The sequence below is a fragment of the Taeniopygia guttata genome, chromosome 17 (assembly GCF_048771995.1).
Source record: "Taeniopygia guttata chromosome 17, bTaeGut7.mat, whole genome shotgun sequence".
In the NCBI taxonomy this organism is placed as follows: Eukaryota; Metazoa; Chordata; class Aves; order Passeriformes; family Estrildidae; genus Taeniopygia; species Taeniopygia guttata.
In genome coordinates this window covers 527,755-545,433 of record NC_133042.1, presented here as the reverse complement: position 1 = coordinate 545,433, position 17,679 = coordinate 527,755, and the positions used below count along the sequence as shown (strand labels likewise).

At 45.0% G+C, this 17,679-nt stretch overlaps 1 protein-coding gene across 2 annotated transcripts in view; it reads left to right on the top strand.

Annotated features, from left to right (window-relative positions):
• RABL6 (RAB, member RAS oncogene family like 6) overlaps positions 1–17,679 on the top strand; it is a 53,077-nt gene that overhangs the window by 13,279 nt on the left and 22,119 nt on the right. For both annotated transcript variants that reach the window (XM_072936814.1, XM_030286942.4), the window contains exons 4-8: positions 5,653–5,705; positions 6,767–6,858; positions 7,719–7,859; positions 8,861–8,966; positions 13,253–13,356. In XM_072936814.1, coding sequence (XP_072792915.1) covers positions 5,653–5,705; positions 6,767–6,858; positions 7,719–7,859; positions 8,861–8,966; positions 13,253–13,356 — 496 coding nt within the window. The remainder of the gene's footprint in view (positions 1–5,652; positions 5,706–6,766; positions 6,859–7,718; positions 7,860–8,860; positions 8,967–13,252; positions 13,357–17,679) is intronic.

Sequence of the window (17,679 nt, the reverse complement as noted above, 5' to 3'; positions counted from 1 at the left end):
AACCTTTGTTTTATAAAGAGCAAAACCAAACCCCAATGCATCTGTGAAGACACAGTCTGGATGCAGTGCAAATGGGATGCAGTGGGATCTGTCCCTGGAGGGGGTTGGGGTTGAGATGTAAATATCCACAGCCCATTCTGTAGCCCCAAATGCAGATGTTGTTCGGCTTCTAAGAGGCATTTAGTACCAGCCAGGCTCCTGGTTTAGTCTGTGAGTATGGTTAGGAGAGCAGCTGCACAGGTGAGCAGCTCTTGCTCTGTGAGTGATGCTTCTTGTTTAGTGTCTGTCAAATTTGTTGGCCACAGTCATCGAAACTCAAGCTTTGATGGTTTGTCTGGTGCTGCCTTTCCTGCACCCTTGGCTGGAGTCCGTGCTCTCAGGCATTCCTCAGTGGAGTGGTATCTCAGAGGCACCACCTGTGCAACTTAGACTTGCGTTACACCAAAAACTAAAAGTACAATAGGGAGTGGGAAAAGGAGAAATGTAGTTTTTCATGTCTGCTGAACTGTATTCAAAATAGGGAAAAAAGAAAGACAATTAGCAGTAGCACTTCTAGTTCAGATACCTAATGGAGCCTTCAGGATAAACTTGAGTCAGGAACTTTAAGTGAAAATCCTGAGCACTGTATCTTTTTAGTGTTTTAAGCCCCAGTTTTCCCTGGGTAGACAAAACCTTGCTTAGGCCAGAGTTACTGCTGAAGTCAGTCTGATTAGTTTGGCTTTCAGATTGTGGGATAACAAGTGGAGGGCTGGAATCTGAGCAAAACATCTGTGTTCTCGCTGTCTTGCAGCTTTGGTATGAATACATAGACATTTAATTTGGGAATCATGTGGTTCCAGCACTTATTTCTGTGAATAGCTTCTCTGAGCAGAGTCATCTTCTCAACTTAGAGACTTGTTTTTTTGGTGAAGGGGACAGGATGTGCTATGCACAGATGTTGATAACAGCTCTTCTGGTCCTGCTTTGATTTCTGACAGCAGAGCCTATGTTGGAAATCTTAAAGCACTCTCTTCACTTTATATTCTTTTGAAATAAAACTCACTCTGTTAAGATCCATACTGATGGACCACAGATATGTATTTTTTTGCAATCAGTTGTGCTCAATCCATGCAGTGTAAAAATTAGATCATCATGATGTTAATGGAATCAAATCTTTTCCTATTGCCATAGTATTGTGGATTCCCGATAAGCATAACTTTAGGAAAATGTTCATATTAAGCATTAAGAGCTCATTTATATCTAACTTTCGTCCTAATGTTATGACATTTTTGTTTTCCTTCTGTATGCTTAGGACAAAAAATTCTCCTGCGTGGTGCTTTGGGTGAGAGCCCTACTGGACTGTAGGCTTGCAGTAGTAAAGTATCCAGTGCTGCTGTAGCGTAGTGCTAACAAGACTTGATCTTCCTTTTCTTTTCCCTTTGCCTACCAGATCCTGGCTTGTGTGCATATTTAGAGTTGGGCAGAACACTGCATTTATCAGGCTGGATTTGAAACTGTCAAAAAATGCATGTTCTGAACACACATCAACAGGAAGTTTTCCAGGCTGAAATTCTTTTACCAGCATTTCCCTGTTTCATTTTCAGAGGAATTAGGAGACTGAGGGGGAAAGCTGTGTTGAAAGCCCTGATGTGGGTTATAGCTTAACTGACTCACACGAGCATCCATGAACTGCAGTTTTCAGCTTCAGTTGTGTAAAGCAGCTTTGGGCTCTCGTCTGCTGAGCAGTGCTGCAGTCACAGGGGGCTGGGGAAATTGCAGGAGTTGCACCCTGAAAACTTGATGTGCATTTCTGGGCTGAAGTTGACAGTGATTTTCCTGAGTGGTGTTTGTCCTGGTGCTCCCTAGAAGTGTGCTCCCTGTCCTTGCTGGTTCAGCAATGTGGATTTTCCCTCCAGAATCCACTGGGATGCAGAGGGCAGCTCTGCTGGCCCTGCCTGGACGGTGACTTATCTTGGTATTGGTTATTTAGCATCCAAATGATAATTTGGAAATGTGGGGAGTTTTGTTGTGAAAGCTTAAAAGCTGTGAGGTTGGTTAGTGTGGTGAGGCAGTGGGGAATGGCAGCTGTCAGACTATGCTGCTCCTCTTGGCTCATTCTTGACTATTTGGGATTCTTTTTTTAAATGTACAGACTGCCTGGAGTCCAGACTTCCTTGCTGCCTGCTGCATTCTCCCTGGGCCTGTTCAGGGAGCTGGGATCATGTCTGGAAAGCTGCCATTTGTTAAAATCTTCCCAAGATGAGCTTGCCTCCAGCCATGGATTGTATTGGATTTTGTGTGGTGTGTTTAGTAAATATCTCCTTTGCTGCTCTTGGAACTGACAGAGCACAGGAAAGATCTCTCGTAGCAGAAGTCATAATCCTGACTCATCGTTCTGGCTTTGCAGCAAGTTGTGTAACTGCTGCAGGTCATAAAGCTATAACAGATCCTGAATTCAGAGAAGCTTCTTGAATGCAGGGGATTCAGGAACAGTTGCAAATTCCTGTCTTGTAACTTCTGGCACTTTGGTTTCCACGTATTTTCTGATACATGGCTGAAGGCATCAAATCTTTTTTTTTTCCATTGCCCACAAGATAGACAAACACTTTCCCTTGAAGATTCCTTTCCTCCTTGCACCTTCACCCCTGTGCCTCCCAGACATGTCCTGCAAGAAGAAGGAAAGATCAGAATTCATAGTTCTATTATTTTCAGATGTTCCAGGTTAGATAACACAAGGGATGCATGTTGCAGCGTGTGCGGGACAGCTGCGGCAGGGGCACGACTGTTCCCTGGGAGCTCTGCGATTCCAGTTATCGGCACGGACACACAGCCATGACACGGGGATTGGGGTAGAACAGCATGGATTTATTCCTGGGCTCCCAGGCAAGACTTGGTGGGGGGGTGAACAGAAGTTTTTATGCACCAACTCATGATTAGATGTGTAGGAAAGTGAACCAACGAGGATATGGTGAGAGAGGAGTATATGGTGGGCAAATAGCTCATGAGCCCAGCAGGGAAAATGGGGGGGGATAGTACAAAATGACAAATGGGGTGTCAAGGGCAACAAGACAGACACAGAACTCTCTGGAGAAGGGGGTAGGGGTAGAGAGGATTGACAACTTGGAAGGGAGGAGGTTAGGGAAGGGCTTGGGAAAATTGGCAACTGGGAAAGGGAGGGGATTAGGGAGGAGAACAGGGGGCAAACATGGATTCAAAGCAAAACACACCGCAATGGATGCACATATTCCACATGTGTATTTTAGACTGGTGAAGGGAAGCAGCCCCCTTGTATGGCGGACAGCATTTGTTGGAAAGTTGTACTGAATCCCTCTATCTTGCAGCAAAACTGATGGTATATACTGCTGCAGAGACTCAAGTGAATATCACAGCCCCATTGTCCAGTAGGAGTTGTTCTGTAGACTCCAGGGCACAGTGTATTTAGTGCCAGAGTTGCTTTTATGCCTGTAAATGAGGAGCAGCCATCGTTCTGGAGGGGACCTGAACCATTGCAGCATGGACACCTGTGTTTTCTAATTGAAGCTCCTCCATTACACATCAGTACAACCTCAAAATCTGGTCCTCATGCATACAGTGACACAATTCTCACTGTGCCCTTGCCTTTACAGGCTGAGTTACATCTTGTCACTGCATAGATCTTATCTTTGTCTGGTTCATCCTGCAGTTTGAGTTCCAAAAATAGAGCCTATGCATGAATCTGTACACACATGCGCTTTTTAGCTTTATGATTCCTTTGAGGTGACCTCCTTTGCAGCACTGATGAGCAGCGTGTGAGAATATTATTCATTGCTCTGGATACACACAGAAAATCATGAGCAGAGAGAGGTGTGCTGTATATTCTGTCTCAAAGCATTGACTGTAAATGTGCCCAGGTTAGACAGACACCTTGATTTCTCAGGATGGGAGGAATGATGTATTTGTGGTTTCTCAGGCTTCTCTTTTAATACCTAGAGACTTAGGTCATGCCAAGCATAATTCAGCAGTGACTGCAGAAATAGCGATGTTTGGATATTCAGAGAAGCCACGCAAATGTCACTCACTTGAAATTAATTGAAGTGGGAAAATATGTGCATGGCCTAGAAATCCCACACCTTCCCTGCATGGGGAAGAATCAGAGCCCATACTTGGATCCCTCAGGGAACCACATTGCCCAGATGAGGAGAGATGGGAATTAACATTTCTGCTACTTTCAGATGTCAGCAGTAAGCTGACATGAGTGGGGCAAACATTTTGTAGTGATGCACAGAAGCACCCCCAGAATCACCTGCTGTAGCATACAGCATTAAAGCTTTTCTGAATAACTATATTTTCTTACTATTTATTCTTGAGCTGTGTGCAGGAAAAACATTTCACTTGCAGCATCTGGCAGAACCCTGAATTCCACATGTGATTCAGCAGAGTTAAGAGCTGGCGGAAGTTATTTTGGTCCTCAGTGTTATAAAGTCTTTTACCGAATCAATGGGAGGGTTTTTTGAGGTGCATCTGAGCTGCCAACACCTTCTGTTATCAGCAACACAGGAAATTTCTGTGCCATATATAATTTACTTAACTCTTCATTATTTAGACTGGGAAAATACACAACAAAGTTATTTCAGAAGTACAGTTCTTAAATGCTGTCAGTAACATCTGGGAGCTACTTGGTATCTGTCAAACATAACTCCTGATCTTGCAGGGTTATTCTCTGTGCAATGCTTATCATTGATAAAATTGTGGAAACTCATAACATTCGGTTTGAACAAGAGGCCAAATTTTTTCATGGTGTGTCCACACTGAACCTCTTTGGCAGTAGGTGACAGAAGATTTTGGGATTCCTTGCAATCCGTAGAGCCAAGTGTCTACACCAGAAAATCGTGTCAGCTGATGGCAACTCTGATAATCATAGGTACAGATACACCTCTGCTGAGACTCCAGGCTATACGATTTGGAAACGCAGTTAGTGTGTAATTGATTTGACACAAAGTTTCCAGGGAGGCCGAAGTTTAAAACCACTCCGTTTCTGGAGTGCTGAGTTAAATGCCAGTGGTACTTTAAAATGTCAGAAAATGCTTCCCTAAGGTGTAAGGAAAGAGAGAAGCCTCAGGGGCTGCCCTTTAACTGCCTTAGAGGAAGCAGATGAGCTGGAGAGAAACCACTAGATTCTTGCAGGTGGGACCACGGTTGTGGGACTGCAGAGCAAGTCTCTAGAGTGGTTTTCTAGTGTCTTCTACAAACATTAGGCATGTTTCTTCTTGCAGTTTTCTGGGAGCCTAATGGGAGTTGTACCTGCTACCTGGCTTATTTTTGTGTGCTTTGGTTGGTGCTTCTGGAGGATTTCTTTTCTGCGCCTTCAATAGTGATGGCCAGACTCGACCCTCTGGCTCTGGCCTTTGGAGCACATGTAGGCTGTTTCTCCATCTCCACAACTCCTTTCCCACAGTTTATTTGATTTCTCTTGGATTTCTTCTTGGATAACTTCTGTCTTTGGATTGCTGTACTGTTCATTTTTGACTAGACTAGCAAGGCCTGCCTATCCCACCCCTCCTTATCCCCTAGGTTTACAGTAGAAGTAGGATTTGCTTTAAGGTTATGTTCAAACTGCTGTGCACCTGTCCAGACTCATCTTCCAGTTCTTTGCCCAATGTAATGCTTTTTATGTTTTTTACTATTCTTTTTAAGGAAAATGCAAAAAACGAGGAGATGGTTTGAAACTGGAGAATGACCCTCAGGAGGTGAGTCACCTAGAATTCAGAGGTCTGAGGCCTCTTGTCCACCTTTGGTCCATGGGGAGCAAGTTCTTTATTTGTTCCTGCTCTAAGGCCTGCTTGGCAGGTGGTTGAGAGACAGTGGGTGATGCCAATGTTCTTCATTCTTTACTCTGTGCATTTCAGCCCTGCTCCTGCCCTCACTGCAACTTCCCTGCTGTTTTCCATTCTGTCACTGGGAATGACTGTGCCCAGATGTTTGCTCAGGAGCTTTGTACCTGTCTTCCTGTGGGCCAAAGCAGAAATTCCTTTTGTCAGGGCCTTCTTGTGGGGCCTGAAGAAAAAGGCCACTCTGGCCACTCCTAAGATCTCAGCTGTTGCACTCTCACTGGCACCCATCTGCTCAGGTTCAGATGAGGAGAATTTTCCTCAAAATATTCTCCCATGGGAAAGGCCTTATGAGAACAGTTACCACAACTGCTTCTTCCTTTGCAAATGTGGGTACATTTTCCACTCCTGGGAAAGGAGACAGAATTGTTCCTGGGGCACCAAATTCCAGTAGGAGCCATGGGGACTGAGCTGGGACCATGGGGACCAAGCTGGGACCAGTACTGTGTGGTCTTAGCAGCATGCAGAGTCCAAATGATGAAAAGCCAATTGGGTACTAATCCTGTGAACCTCCATGGGAGAAACTGCCTCCTGCTTTTGGACACCAGCAGTATTAAGAGTAGAGTCTGAGTCAGGAAAAAGATGCAATGGGAGCTGTGTCCTTTTTCCTCCACTCTGTGGTTTGTATGGTGTTCTCTTACCAACACAGGATTTGGGAGCACAGAGGAAAGGACAGGGGTGGGTTTTAGCATGTGCTGTCAGAGACCGTCACATGCTTCACATCCTGTTCCTATGGAAAATGGAAGCTGAGAATCACCAAGTATCTTATTTCAATGATAGTGGTGTGAAATCCATGGATACTCCTTACAGTGGTTGTCACTTTAGAAAGTTTGCTCAGTCAGTACTGTATCCGTTGTGTTCTGTATCAGCCTGAAGTTGAATCCAGTTATTTACTGCTTCTTTGCCTTTATTTCCTTTAGGCAGAATCGGAAATGGCTCTGGATGCAGAGTTCCTGGACGTCTATAAGAACTGCAACGGTGTAGTTATGATGTTTGACATCACCAAGCAGTGGTAGGAGACCCTTACTTGGCACCATGTGATTCTCCCTTGTTCAGGCAAAACAAATGACTTCCAGATTTCCAGATTCCTAGTTGCATTTGGAAGCTGATAACCAGCCTAATAAGTTGGAGCAAGCTTGTATCCTTTAAAATAAAAGCTTTATCATGTGAGATGGCTTTTAATACACTCTTCTCCCCGGCTTGTTCCAAACAAGCAGTGTCCCAGTGGGTTGTGTGCTGCAATTGCTGATATGCTGCTGGCTGAGGATTGATAATTAGTGCCTATCTCAGGTGCAAAGTGCATGTTGCAAACCCCTGCTCCCCAGGACACAAGGGAAAGGAGGATGCTAGTGAGAAATTCCCAAGAAACTGGTATTAGTGAGGATTATTTAGAGACCCCGGGCTGCATTAATATACAGAAGTAATGAGCTGTTGGTTTTGCACATCTGAGGAGAGTGAGAGAGATAAGGAATCCAGAGTGGAAAGAGGAGGGAGTTAGAGCTCCTGCTTTATATTTAGGCTGGTGTCGTTCAGGTTTGGTGTGGGTCAATGAGCCTGTGGACAGCTGAAGGGAGGGAATCCTTTCCTTCTGCTGAACCCACAGTTTTGCAGGACTGAGATTGCTGTAGGAGATGTGAGGGCTCTGGTGAAAGTGGATTACTGAGCTTTTGAAGTTGGTTTTGAATAAAGAATCATGCAAACATATTGAGGGTTAATGTATTTCTCTGTTAGGGTAAAGAAGCCACAGACTTGGAAGGGTTTTGGAAAAAAAAAATCCTGTTGGTTTTTTTTTTTTTCTTTGTGATTTGTGCATGAAACTCCTAACAGAAGGATGTTCCCACTCATCTGCTCTCTCTCTCCCCTCTGATGAAGGACATTTAACTATATTCTGAGGGAGCTTCCTAAAGTGCCGACGCACGTTCCAGTGTGTGTGCTTGGGAATTACCGGGACATGGGGGAGCACCGGGTCATCCTGCCCAGCGACGTGCGGGACCTCATTGACAACCTGAACAGGTGAGCGGGCAGGGAGCAGGCCTCAGCTGCTCCCTGCCATCCCCTGTCAGTAACCGTGTTACTGCCATGTTTCACACCCATGGCATGTGTGCCCTCTGTGCTGCACACCTGCCTCGGCTCCCAGAGCTCCCCGTGGCTCATAAGCAGCATCTGCTGACACCATGGGCCCTTTGATCTGGAGCAGACTGTTTGCCATGCTCCTGGAAACAGGGAGTGGCTGGCAGCATGTGCCTTTCAGAAGTGCTGTTCCCAACAAGTCATCTTCTTTCTGGATAGCCTTCTCCTGTGAGAGAGTCCTCTCCCCATAGCACAGCTGTTCCGTGCTACACGAGAGCCAGCCAGTGCAGCTGCGTCCTTTGCTCTGCCTCTGAGCCTCCCCCAGGCAGCACTTGCAGGGCACGGCCAAGTCACACGTCCCTCACCAGCCAGACAAGCATTTCCCTTAAGCAGAGATCTAAGGTGCTTTGTTACATGGTATAAAATCGTCTTTGTTGGTCACGATTAAGTAGATGGTACCCTTTTATATAGTTTTATGTTTTAAAAGTATTTTTTTCATTTTCCTCATCTCTTAATTGTTTATGCCTGTGTCAGGCACAAAGAAATGGTGTCAGTTTTAAGACTTTATCCATGATGAAATAATATTTACAAAATAATTTCTGTATATTATTTTTGTCAATCCAATTGTGTTTTTTAAAACAAAAACCTTCACTGTGAAATGAACCACATGTAAATCTCCAGTTTAGGAAACCAACATCCCAGTGTCCTGACAAAGTATTTCTTAGCCTGGCAGGCACATGACACTGTCACACACCAACAGCCACCTCCTGCCACACTTCAATGTGAATTTTGGCTGTACACAAAATAATGAGTCCAAGCTGAATGATGCCCTGGGCTACATTTGAGGTGGGGGCTGGCTTGTGGGGTGGCTCATGGCGTGTAACTCAGTCCTGTGCAGGGTCTGCGAGCTGTGCTGGGTACAGTGTTCTCTCTGCTTGGCACAGGCCTCCCGGCTCCTCCTATTTCCGCTATGCTGAGTCTTCCATGAAGAACAGCTTTGGCCTCAAGTACTTGCACAAGTTCTTCAACATCCCCTTCTTGCAGCTGCAGGTAAGGCAGGGATGTTAGTTATCCTGATGTGCTCTGTGTGTGGGACAGATTGGATTTGCTTCCTTTCTAAGGCAGGAATTTGGTATTTGGGGTTTCATTTGCTGTTAAAGGATCCTGAGTAGATTCTTTTCATTCGAGTTGGTATAACAAAATTATGTGAGAACATTGGTGTCTGTGACTGATTTAAACATGTCTCTGGTTGCAAGAGTCAGCTGTGTTGAGTTCCCAATGCTGACTGCTGGAGAAAGGCTCCATTTTCACTGGCATGAAAATGGCAGCCAGTGGTGCAGTTACCAAGTCAAAAATGTAAAATATAATGTATAATCTGTTAAACTTTGAATTTAAATTCTGTTCAGTTAAAACTCAGATGTGAAGAGATTCGGCCATTATCTGAATAGTTCAGAAACCTCTGCTGAAAATCTTTCCCCTAATGGTAAAGAGTATTAGATATGAGATCCATGTGCTTGCATCCTGTTCACATGGATCCAATCTCATATTTCCTTCATATCTGAGGATTCTTGGGAGGGCCGAGGGAAGGGCAAAGGCTGGGAAGGGTGGGATTCTAATCTCTGGGCCTTTTGAAGATCACCTTTTGGGGTGATCCTACAGGGATCCTTTGGAATGAGTAGCTTATGCTTTTTGAGGGCACACATGATGTTGTGTCACTGTTTTCTATTTGATGGGAAAAACCCAGGCAGTTGATATTTATTATCTTTCACCAATAATTGAAGTGTATGTGTGTATTTTTATGTAAATAATCCCCAGTGAAATGCCAGTTCAGAAGGAGCTGAGATATATTAGTGGATGTTACCAAGTCCTCAGGCTGCAGAACAGAAAGAACCAGGGTAAGATAACTGAATGTATAAAACCTCAGTGAAACAAGTCTAACAAATTTTTTATGGGGAGGTTGTAGAAATCTGATCTGTAAATCCAATCTGCTGCTCAGTGGAGAAGACTGAAATCTGTCGGCATGTTGCGGGTGAAATATTTGGGTTTATGACACTGCATATTTGGAGGCTTTTGGTTGCCTCCACCCAGTTTTTGGTGCTTTACTTGATGACAAACTTCACCTAAGATGGGCTGCATTGGTTTCTCCAGTGCCCCTGGCACTTGTGCCACAGGTTTATGGGCAGTGCCTCATGCTGCTCCACAGTAGCTTCCTTGGGGCACTTCACTGCTCCCAGACACTCACTGGGAACCTTGTGTTGGAGTGCACAGGGACCAGGCCTGGCCCTGTTCAACATCCAGTGCAGCATGAGCTGAAATTTGTAGGAAAATTACATCTAGACTTAATTCCTGAAAGTTCTTCTTACCCCTTCAGACATCCTTGCCAGTACCTGGCTCCAGAAAGGAGTTTTTCTCCTTGGAGCAGAGCAGGATTAAAGGAGAGGGATGCTGCTTGGTATAAAATGCACATAGGATTTCATCAGCCTCGGACGTTTCTGTGCCTCTCAGCCTGCCCTCCACAGCTTTCCAGGGCAGAGTGGTCGCTGTATCCAAGGTCCCAGGCTGTGTGGTTTTCAGTGGCACATTCCTGTGCTCAGTTTGCAGTCACACATCTTCCATGGTGAAAGCAAGGGCTGAAATCCATACCACCAGTACAGAGTTCATTCTCTCTGTCAGACTGAGCTCTTCAATTATTTATCAGTTCCTTTCCAGGGGCAAGGTTGGCAAATTCAAGGATACAGTTTAGCTGTAGGTATATCTGGAAACCCACAAATGAGATCAGGTCACCCAGGCCTCCAGATGCTGTGCTGGAATGAGACAGGATTCTACACACAGTTGAGACTGGCGTTTCCCAAGAAGCCCTTGCAAGTGCCTTTCAGCTGAAGCACTGGTCTTTAGCACATGATTTATTCCCTTCTTTTGGGTCATTGCAGAAAATGAGCTGTTTCTTTAATACTTTAATAACCAGCATGGTAAAATAGAATATATTTTTTTAAGTATTTGGAAGTTTGTTAGTAGTGATGAATTTGTACAGAATTGATTGCAATTCTCTATTAAGTATATATTCTTACTTATTGTAATCTGTGAAAATTGAACTAAATAAAACTGGTATATGTCTCAGGGCCAAAGTGTAAGGCAAGGCACACCACTTGTTTAATAGACAAGTCTAATTAAAGTCATTATCAAAGAGCCTAAGGTAAGCACCAGAGAGCAGTAGCCCTTCTGTCTCTGTTTGTTCAGCTAATTTGCTCAGCATGTATTTCACCTGTCTTAGGAAACTGGGGACAAAGAAGCAGCAAACTTGCCCTTTTTTCTCTCATTTTTGCTTATACTACATGAATAATATAAAATTATGATATCTGGTGCTTCTCAGATCTTCATTTTCTTGAATTCTGAAATCCAGAAGTTGAATTCTAAAGTCCTCATTAGTACTTCTGATTAAGGTAGCAGCTTTAAATATGAATAGCATATTTTGCTGAATCTTTCTTGTCTGTAAACGACAATAAAGGAATTGGCTTTAAGTAATAACTTTGTAATTCCATGCATACATATTAATTAAAGTCAAGTTTCCATCTGCAGAGAACACTTGAATATGATGAATAAAAAATACTCATCAAAGAAAGGAGGGATTGCTCCAAGCTCTTAACACAATGGCAAAGGTAAACATGAAGACTCTGTATGCCTTGAAAGCAGTAAATTAGCTTAAATTATCACATAAGCCCTTACATTTCAAGAAGGGCTATGTCTTCCAGTAAATTAGGGTTATCAACTGTGATGAGTCACCTGGTCTTACAGTACAAAATAAAAACCACTTAAACTTTTTTGCTGGTTTCAGTCATAGTAGAATTTGATATAAATCAGTTGCTCCATGGAGGACTCAGGCTGTGCTGAGATTGTTCCCTGGAGCACAGCACTTGGTGTGATTTGTGTGAGCCAAATTAGTTAATTGCTATTCAAACCTCTGCAGTGGCTTGATAACTTCAGAGTTGTCACATCTGTGAAACCATAATGCCAGCAGCAGGTGCATGTAAAGACTGAACACCATCACTTCATGCAAATGTTTGTCTTCTCAGATGGAGATTATTCTGGGAATTATATAATAGATTTCCTTTTGGGCTTTTAATCTGATAGTATCTTTCTGCAGTGAGTTCAAGTGTTGTCAGACAGGGAATTAAGAATTCACCATGGTTATTGATGCTAGCCTTCAAAAATATTTGTCAGAGCAAAGCTGAAATGTACTTAGAGGATAAGTCAGTTATCAAAGCAAAACCCTCGGCAGTTTGGAGGGGGCCTGTGGTTTCTCTTGCATGTCCTCCTGCCTAGGCAGGGATACAGCCTGTGGCACCACAGACCTGCTGTAATGGGAACTGCTGTGCCAGGCTGCGAGTCACCAGCCCAGCTCAGCACAAGCTGGCCCTGCTCCTGTGCCATCCAGTGCATAGGCAGTGGGAGAGGGAGGATTGATGCCCTCAGGCACCACACATGTGGCTTTTGACTCCAAAATTTAGGAGGTGAGCTGATGGGTAGGGCCAGTGCCCAGCTGTGTGCCAGGCAGCTGTGCCTGAGCAGAGGGGATGGGGCTGTGGGGCAGGATTTGCACCACTGACAGCTCTGGTCTTGTCCAGGGGATCCAGAATGATGTTTCTGCAGGAGTGGATGCTGTGTCAGCCCTGCAGGGCTGCAGCCATTGAGGGAGGTGGCTGTGCCTGTGATTATTGATCTCTCCTTGCTGCCATCTGGATGTCGAGAAGAGAGAGCCTTTCCCCTCAGCTGAGGTTTTGTTTGGGTTCTGTGGGAAATGTGGGAAAAGAAGGACTGAGTGAGGCAGTTCTAGATTACATTAGTGCAGTCAACTCACTTTATTGCCCATTGGAAATGGGCTAGGGTGTCTGTCCCCCATCTATGGAACAGCAATTGGAGGCAGAGGGGCAAGGACTTCTGAAATGTCATTGAGTTTATAGGTTGTGCTCCCTCATCTCCCCCAACAGCAAAAAAAAAAAAAATATTGGGAGACTGCATTCATCTGGGTCCTGCTCCCAGAGGGGCTGATCTAGCACAGGGAAAATGAAAAGGCCTGAGTGAATGAGTTGCACGACTGATCTCTGCTGGGGCTGAATCCAGAACAAGGTGCTTCTTTACACACAGACTTTATGGATTATCTACTTTTTACTCACTTTCCCTTTGTGCTCTGTATTTAAATGGACACCATGATCAGGGCCAGGGCATCATGATCCTATTGCACATGGTACTGTGGTAAAGTGGTGACACAGGATCTCAGTGCACTGAGATCTGTTACAGTGACCCTTCTGCTCAGACCCAGCTTGTTTTCCTTTCCTCAGCGGGAGACGTTGCTGCGGCAGCTGGAGACAAATCAGCTGGATATTGATGCAACTCTGGAGGAGCTGTCAGTGCAGCAAGAGACTGAAGACCAAAACTACGAACTGTATGTCACTGAGCTGTCTTTTCTAACTGCTTTGGGTGTCACATGAATGTTGGGCAGCTCCAGCTGTGCCATGTGGCCAGGTTGAAGGGTCTAGTGCATAACATTTAGGGATCCTTTGGATAAAATGTTGCTTTTGAATGGCATCACCTGAAGAGAAGCATGCACCTGGGGATCCATGGGAAACAGTCTGGTTCCTACAGGCATGTGACTGGGGAGGGCAGGGCAGGTGGGGCTGAGCAGCACACCTGGAGCCAGCGCATGCTGAAGTAGATAGTGCTGGAAGGGGATATTTTCCATCTCTCAGCTGCTCAGCACACAAGGTGGTTCCTCTCCTGGCTGTTGCACTCCTGTGTATTTTGTGTCTTATGACAGTAGAAAGTAGTAGCAACAACACTGCTGTCTTTTGTTCCCTTTGAACACCTCTGTACTCCTTGGTGTATTTCTGGATTGAAATAGTGACTGGTTCCTCTTGCCCTGTGTCTGTTCTGTGCCCTGGCTGTGTGCTTGGCTGCTTGTAATGGTGTTTGCCAGCTTTAGCCCCATAAAGCCAATACACCTCTAGCACAGTGAACAGAAATCCATGTTCTGTGAATTCCCATTGCAAGGCCTTTATTGCAATGGTGTGCAAGCCAGAAAAGTCAGCCTCAGAATGTATTGAAAAAAGATTATTTACAGGTAGCTTTTGTTTGGAAATTGGAATAGATTACTATGAAATATTCATGCACAGGCGTTTGGACAAGCATTTTTCAGACCAAGTTTCAAGTTCTGTAACCTTGTTCAGCATGTTTTCCTTGGAGGGCATTGAAATACCCCAATTCACACAAAGCAATGCTGTTTCCAGAGCATTCACCTCATTCTCCTCCTGAGGGACTAGTTAGTCACCTCATGCCTTCAGCACTTCTCTTGATGTCCCTACTCAAAGGACTGGGCTGTGGGCCGAAGGACAGCATGGGCTGTGCTGTCAGATAGTTTTCCATACTTTGTACTGCTTTGGTAATGGGAGGATACTTAATAGAATCAGGAGTTGGCAGAGCTGTTTCAAGCTCACACCACAAGACCTTGCTGTTTTGTCACCTCTTGCCCTTCCAGGAGCTCTAGTGTGTGCTGGGTCTCCATATGTGTCACTTCAGCTCATAAATCCAGCAGAAAAACAAGTTGGATGGGGCTTGGAGCAGCCTGCTCCAGTGAAAGGTGTCCCTGCCTGTGGCAGGGGCATGGAATGAGATGAGCTTTAAGGTCTTATCTAACCCAAACTAGTCTGAGACTCTGTGACTGTGAAATCTGTCTTTGCTATATCTACCTCAGGGTTAGTCTGTGTTGGGCTGGCTCTGAGAAGAGATCCTTAGGTCTTAAAGGCAGCAGCAGCAGTGTGGTAGTGGTGGAGGGGTGGTCAGACCTCCTAGTTCCAGCAACAGGTATTAGACTGGATCATCCCACCCAGTGTGACCACACTGCCCTGCTGGGAGTCTGTTGGCACGGTCAGGCTGCATATTAGCTTAACATGGCCTCAGAAATATCAGAGCCTGACAAAGGAGGAGTTGCTGAAATATTAAAAGCAAGACTTTTCTCTAGGATTCTGTTTTAGCAAATAAAGTGACATCCTTATGCAGCTGGCCAGCTCCTTCATGTTCATATTCTGTACAGAAGCCGAAGTTCTTCACTTTCAGAAAATAACACTTCTTTAGAGAAAGGGCTTTAAAATACCCTGGATGCTTTCTGGCTAGAGGCACAGATCCCAAAAGAAAAGCACCAGGAAGTGTCATGTGTCAGTACTTTGATCACACTAAGAGAGCTATTTTAGGGTTTTTAAGATTTTTCTATGCTCCCCAGGTAGAAACAGAGTCTGTTTGTTTAAATGGCACCTCTGTGGGACAGATGAGCTGCAAAAGGGTTACTTCAGCCCCAGAGTTGAAAGGCATGCACTTCTTACAGTCAGTTTTTATCCCTGCAGGAGGTCTCCAGGCTCAAGTTCTATAGCCAAAGACCTAATTTAAAGAAATGCTCACATTCATATGTCAGAGAACCCAGGTTTGGGTAAAGCCTCAACCTTAGTAAACAGTTTGGGGTGGGAAACAGAGTACATGTGGACACAACAGCGTGTGATAGGAATCAGAGCTTGTAGTGGTGAGGCAGGTCTGCAGTGCTCATTATTAGGGCTTGGGACAGTCCTTGCATCCATGCTTGTCAGATGCCCATCATTTTGGGATTACCAGGTGTCTTGGTTTGAAAAGACAGGTGTCTGCTAAGGAGGGCAGGAGCCTCCCTTGAAGTGGAAAATGCAAACTCCCTCCCTCTGAATTATTATAATTTTGAAATTATTATCATTTCAAAAAGAAGCTCTCGGGCAAAGATATGGGAGTAGGAGTAAGTTCTTTATTAGGAAAAAAAATTAAAATAAAAATAAAAATGCAGTAATACAAAACAACACTGACAGAGAATAGGACCTGACACCCTGTGGGTCAGGTGTTGGCAGCAGTCTGATTGAGTGGTGGCTGCAGCCCTCTTTGTGAAGAAAGTTTCCCTAATATCCAACCTGAACTTCCTCCGGTGCAACTGGAGGCCTTTTTGTTTTTCCCTTTTTATTGCTTGGTAGAGGAGCCTGACCCTCACCTGTCACACCTCCTGTCATGAGGCCTTTGTGTTAGTTGCTTCAGTTCAGACCGCACTGGGAGTTCTGCTGTGGATCACCCAAAGTGCAGAGCGAGGGGAGATGACCGCAGATATCTGGGGCCACAGGCCATGGTGTGTCTGCTGCAGCACTTCTCTGGAGGCCGTTCCTGCTCTCCCGCCGTGAATCAGGGCACAGAGCACAGCGGGGTGACAGCACTAGGACATCTCGGTTGTTCCCTTCACCCCTGTGCACATCTGGTAGCTGCTCTGTCACAATGACCAGTGCTAAATTTGGCTCAGTGAGAACTGAACGAGAACAAGAACTCTTCCTCCTGCTGCATTGGGGGGGAGGGGGGGACACCCGAGGACAAAATTGATCCAAAATGTGGATCCCAGAGATAACACAAGGTGGCACACGACGCTGCCTCTTCCACCTTACATAAGCCAGCCTGGGCAGCCACTGCCTGGATGTGCCTGTGGGAGACACAATCAGCATCCAGTTCTTTCCCTGTGTTTAGGCTCCTCACTGCCTGACACACCTCTGGCTCTGGTACTGTCCTTGTGCTTTCAGACTTTACATTTTCAGTGCTGCTAAAAGAACATTTCAGCCCATTTTGAGTTATATTGAATTCTTTTAAACAAACAGTAATGACTTTTATGATGTTCTGAATTTATACCTAATTTGCTCAATTTCTCCATTTTTAATTGTGCCCAGCTTATCTTCTGTTTTCAGGAAAAACCTGTATATGTTCAGTGTGCCCATTCCCCCACAGAAGGGTGCCAGGGCTGGGCAGCCCTTTTGGTGAAGAAATTGTCCTCAATACTCAACCTTAACTTCTCTGGCACAACTTGAGTCTGTCTCCTCTCACCATGTGGGTGCCAGACCAGTGACTGCAGACAGGCATTTGGGCTCTCTTACTGAGGACTCTGCTTTGGGGAGACACATTCCCCAGAGAGACAGCTGTAGTCCCTGCAGAATCATTGGCTGGGGGGTTGGGGGTTTATTTGCTTGGTTGTTTTTTTCCATGTTGGGCATAGCTCATAATTTCAGGAAGACCTGAAATTATGGTGCTGAGTAACATCTGCACAGTGGCAGGAGGAGCTACACCAGCTACAGCCTGCTTTCTCTTCCCCTTGCCACATTTTTATCTTCTCCACTTGCTGTGAATCCTTGTGATCATCAGACAGGTCAGGAGTCAGCTTGAACTGGAATGGGGCTCTATCTAGGTCATGTTTTTTCGGGGTGCTGCGTTAAGAATTAAGTGCATCTAAGCCTGTCATCAAGTCAGTCTTGCTTGATAAGTGGGGACATGGAGCATGTCCTGTATTTTATGCAGCAGGAATTATCCTGCTGCATTCATTTTATCAGGTGGAAAACAGGACAATAGCAGGAATTAAAGCTGCTTGGCCATTGATTCTACATTCAGGGACCTGGGCTAGGGGGATTGAGTCAGTACCTTTAATGAGCCCAAAACAAACATGTGGAAATCTAACCCTTGCTAACCCCAGTTAAAATGATGTCATCCAGCTGATTAATCTTCATTTTCACAATTAATAAAATAACCCAGAGTGTTTCTTGCCACATGAAATACACTTGAACAATTTTTCACAGCATGTTAGAACCAGGAGCCAAAAAGCTTTAGTCTGCTCCCATCTTCAATATTAAATGAACACAAGCACTGACAATTTTAGGAATTGTGAGGCTCACAAGTC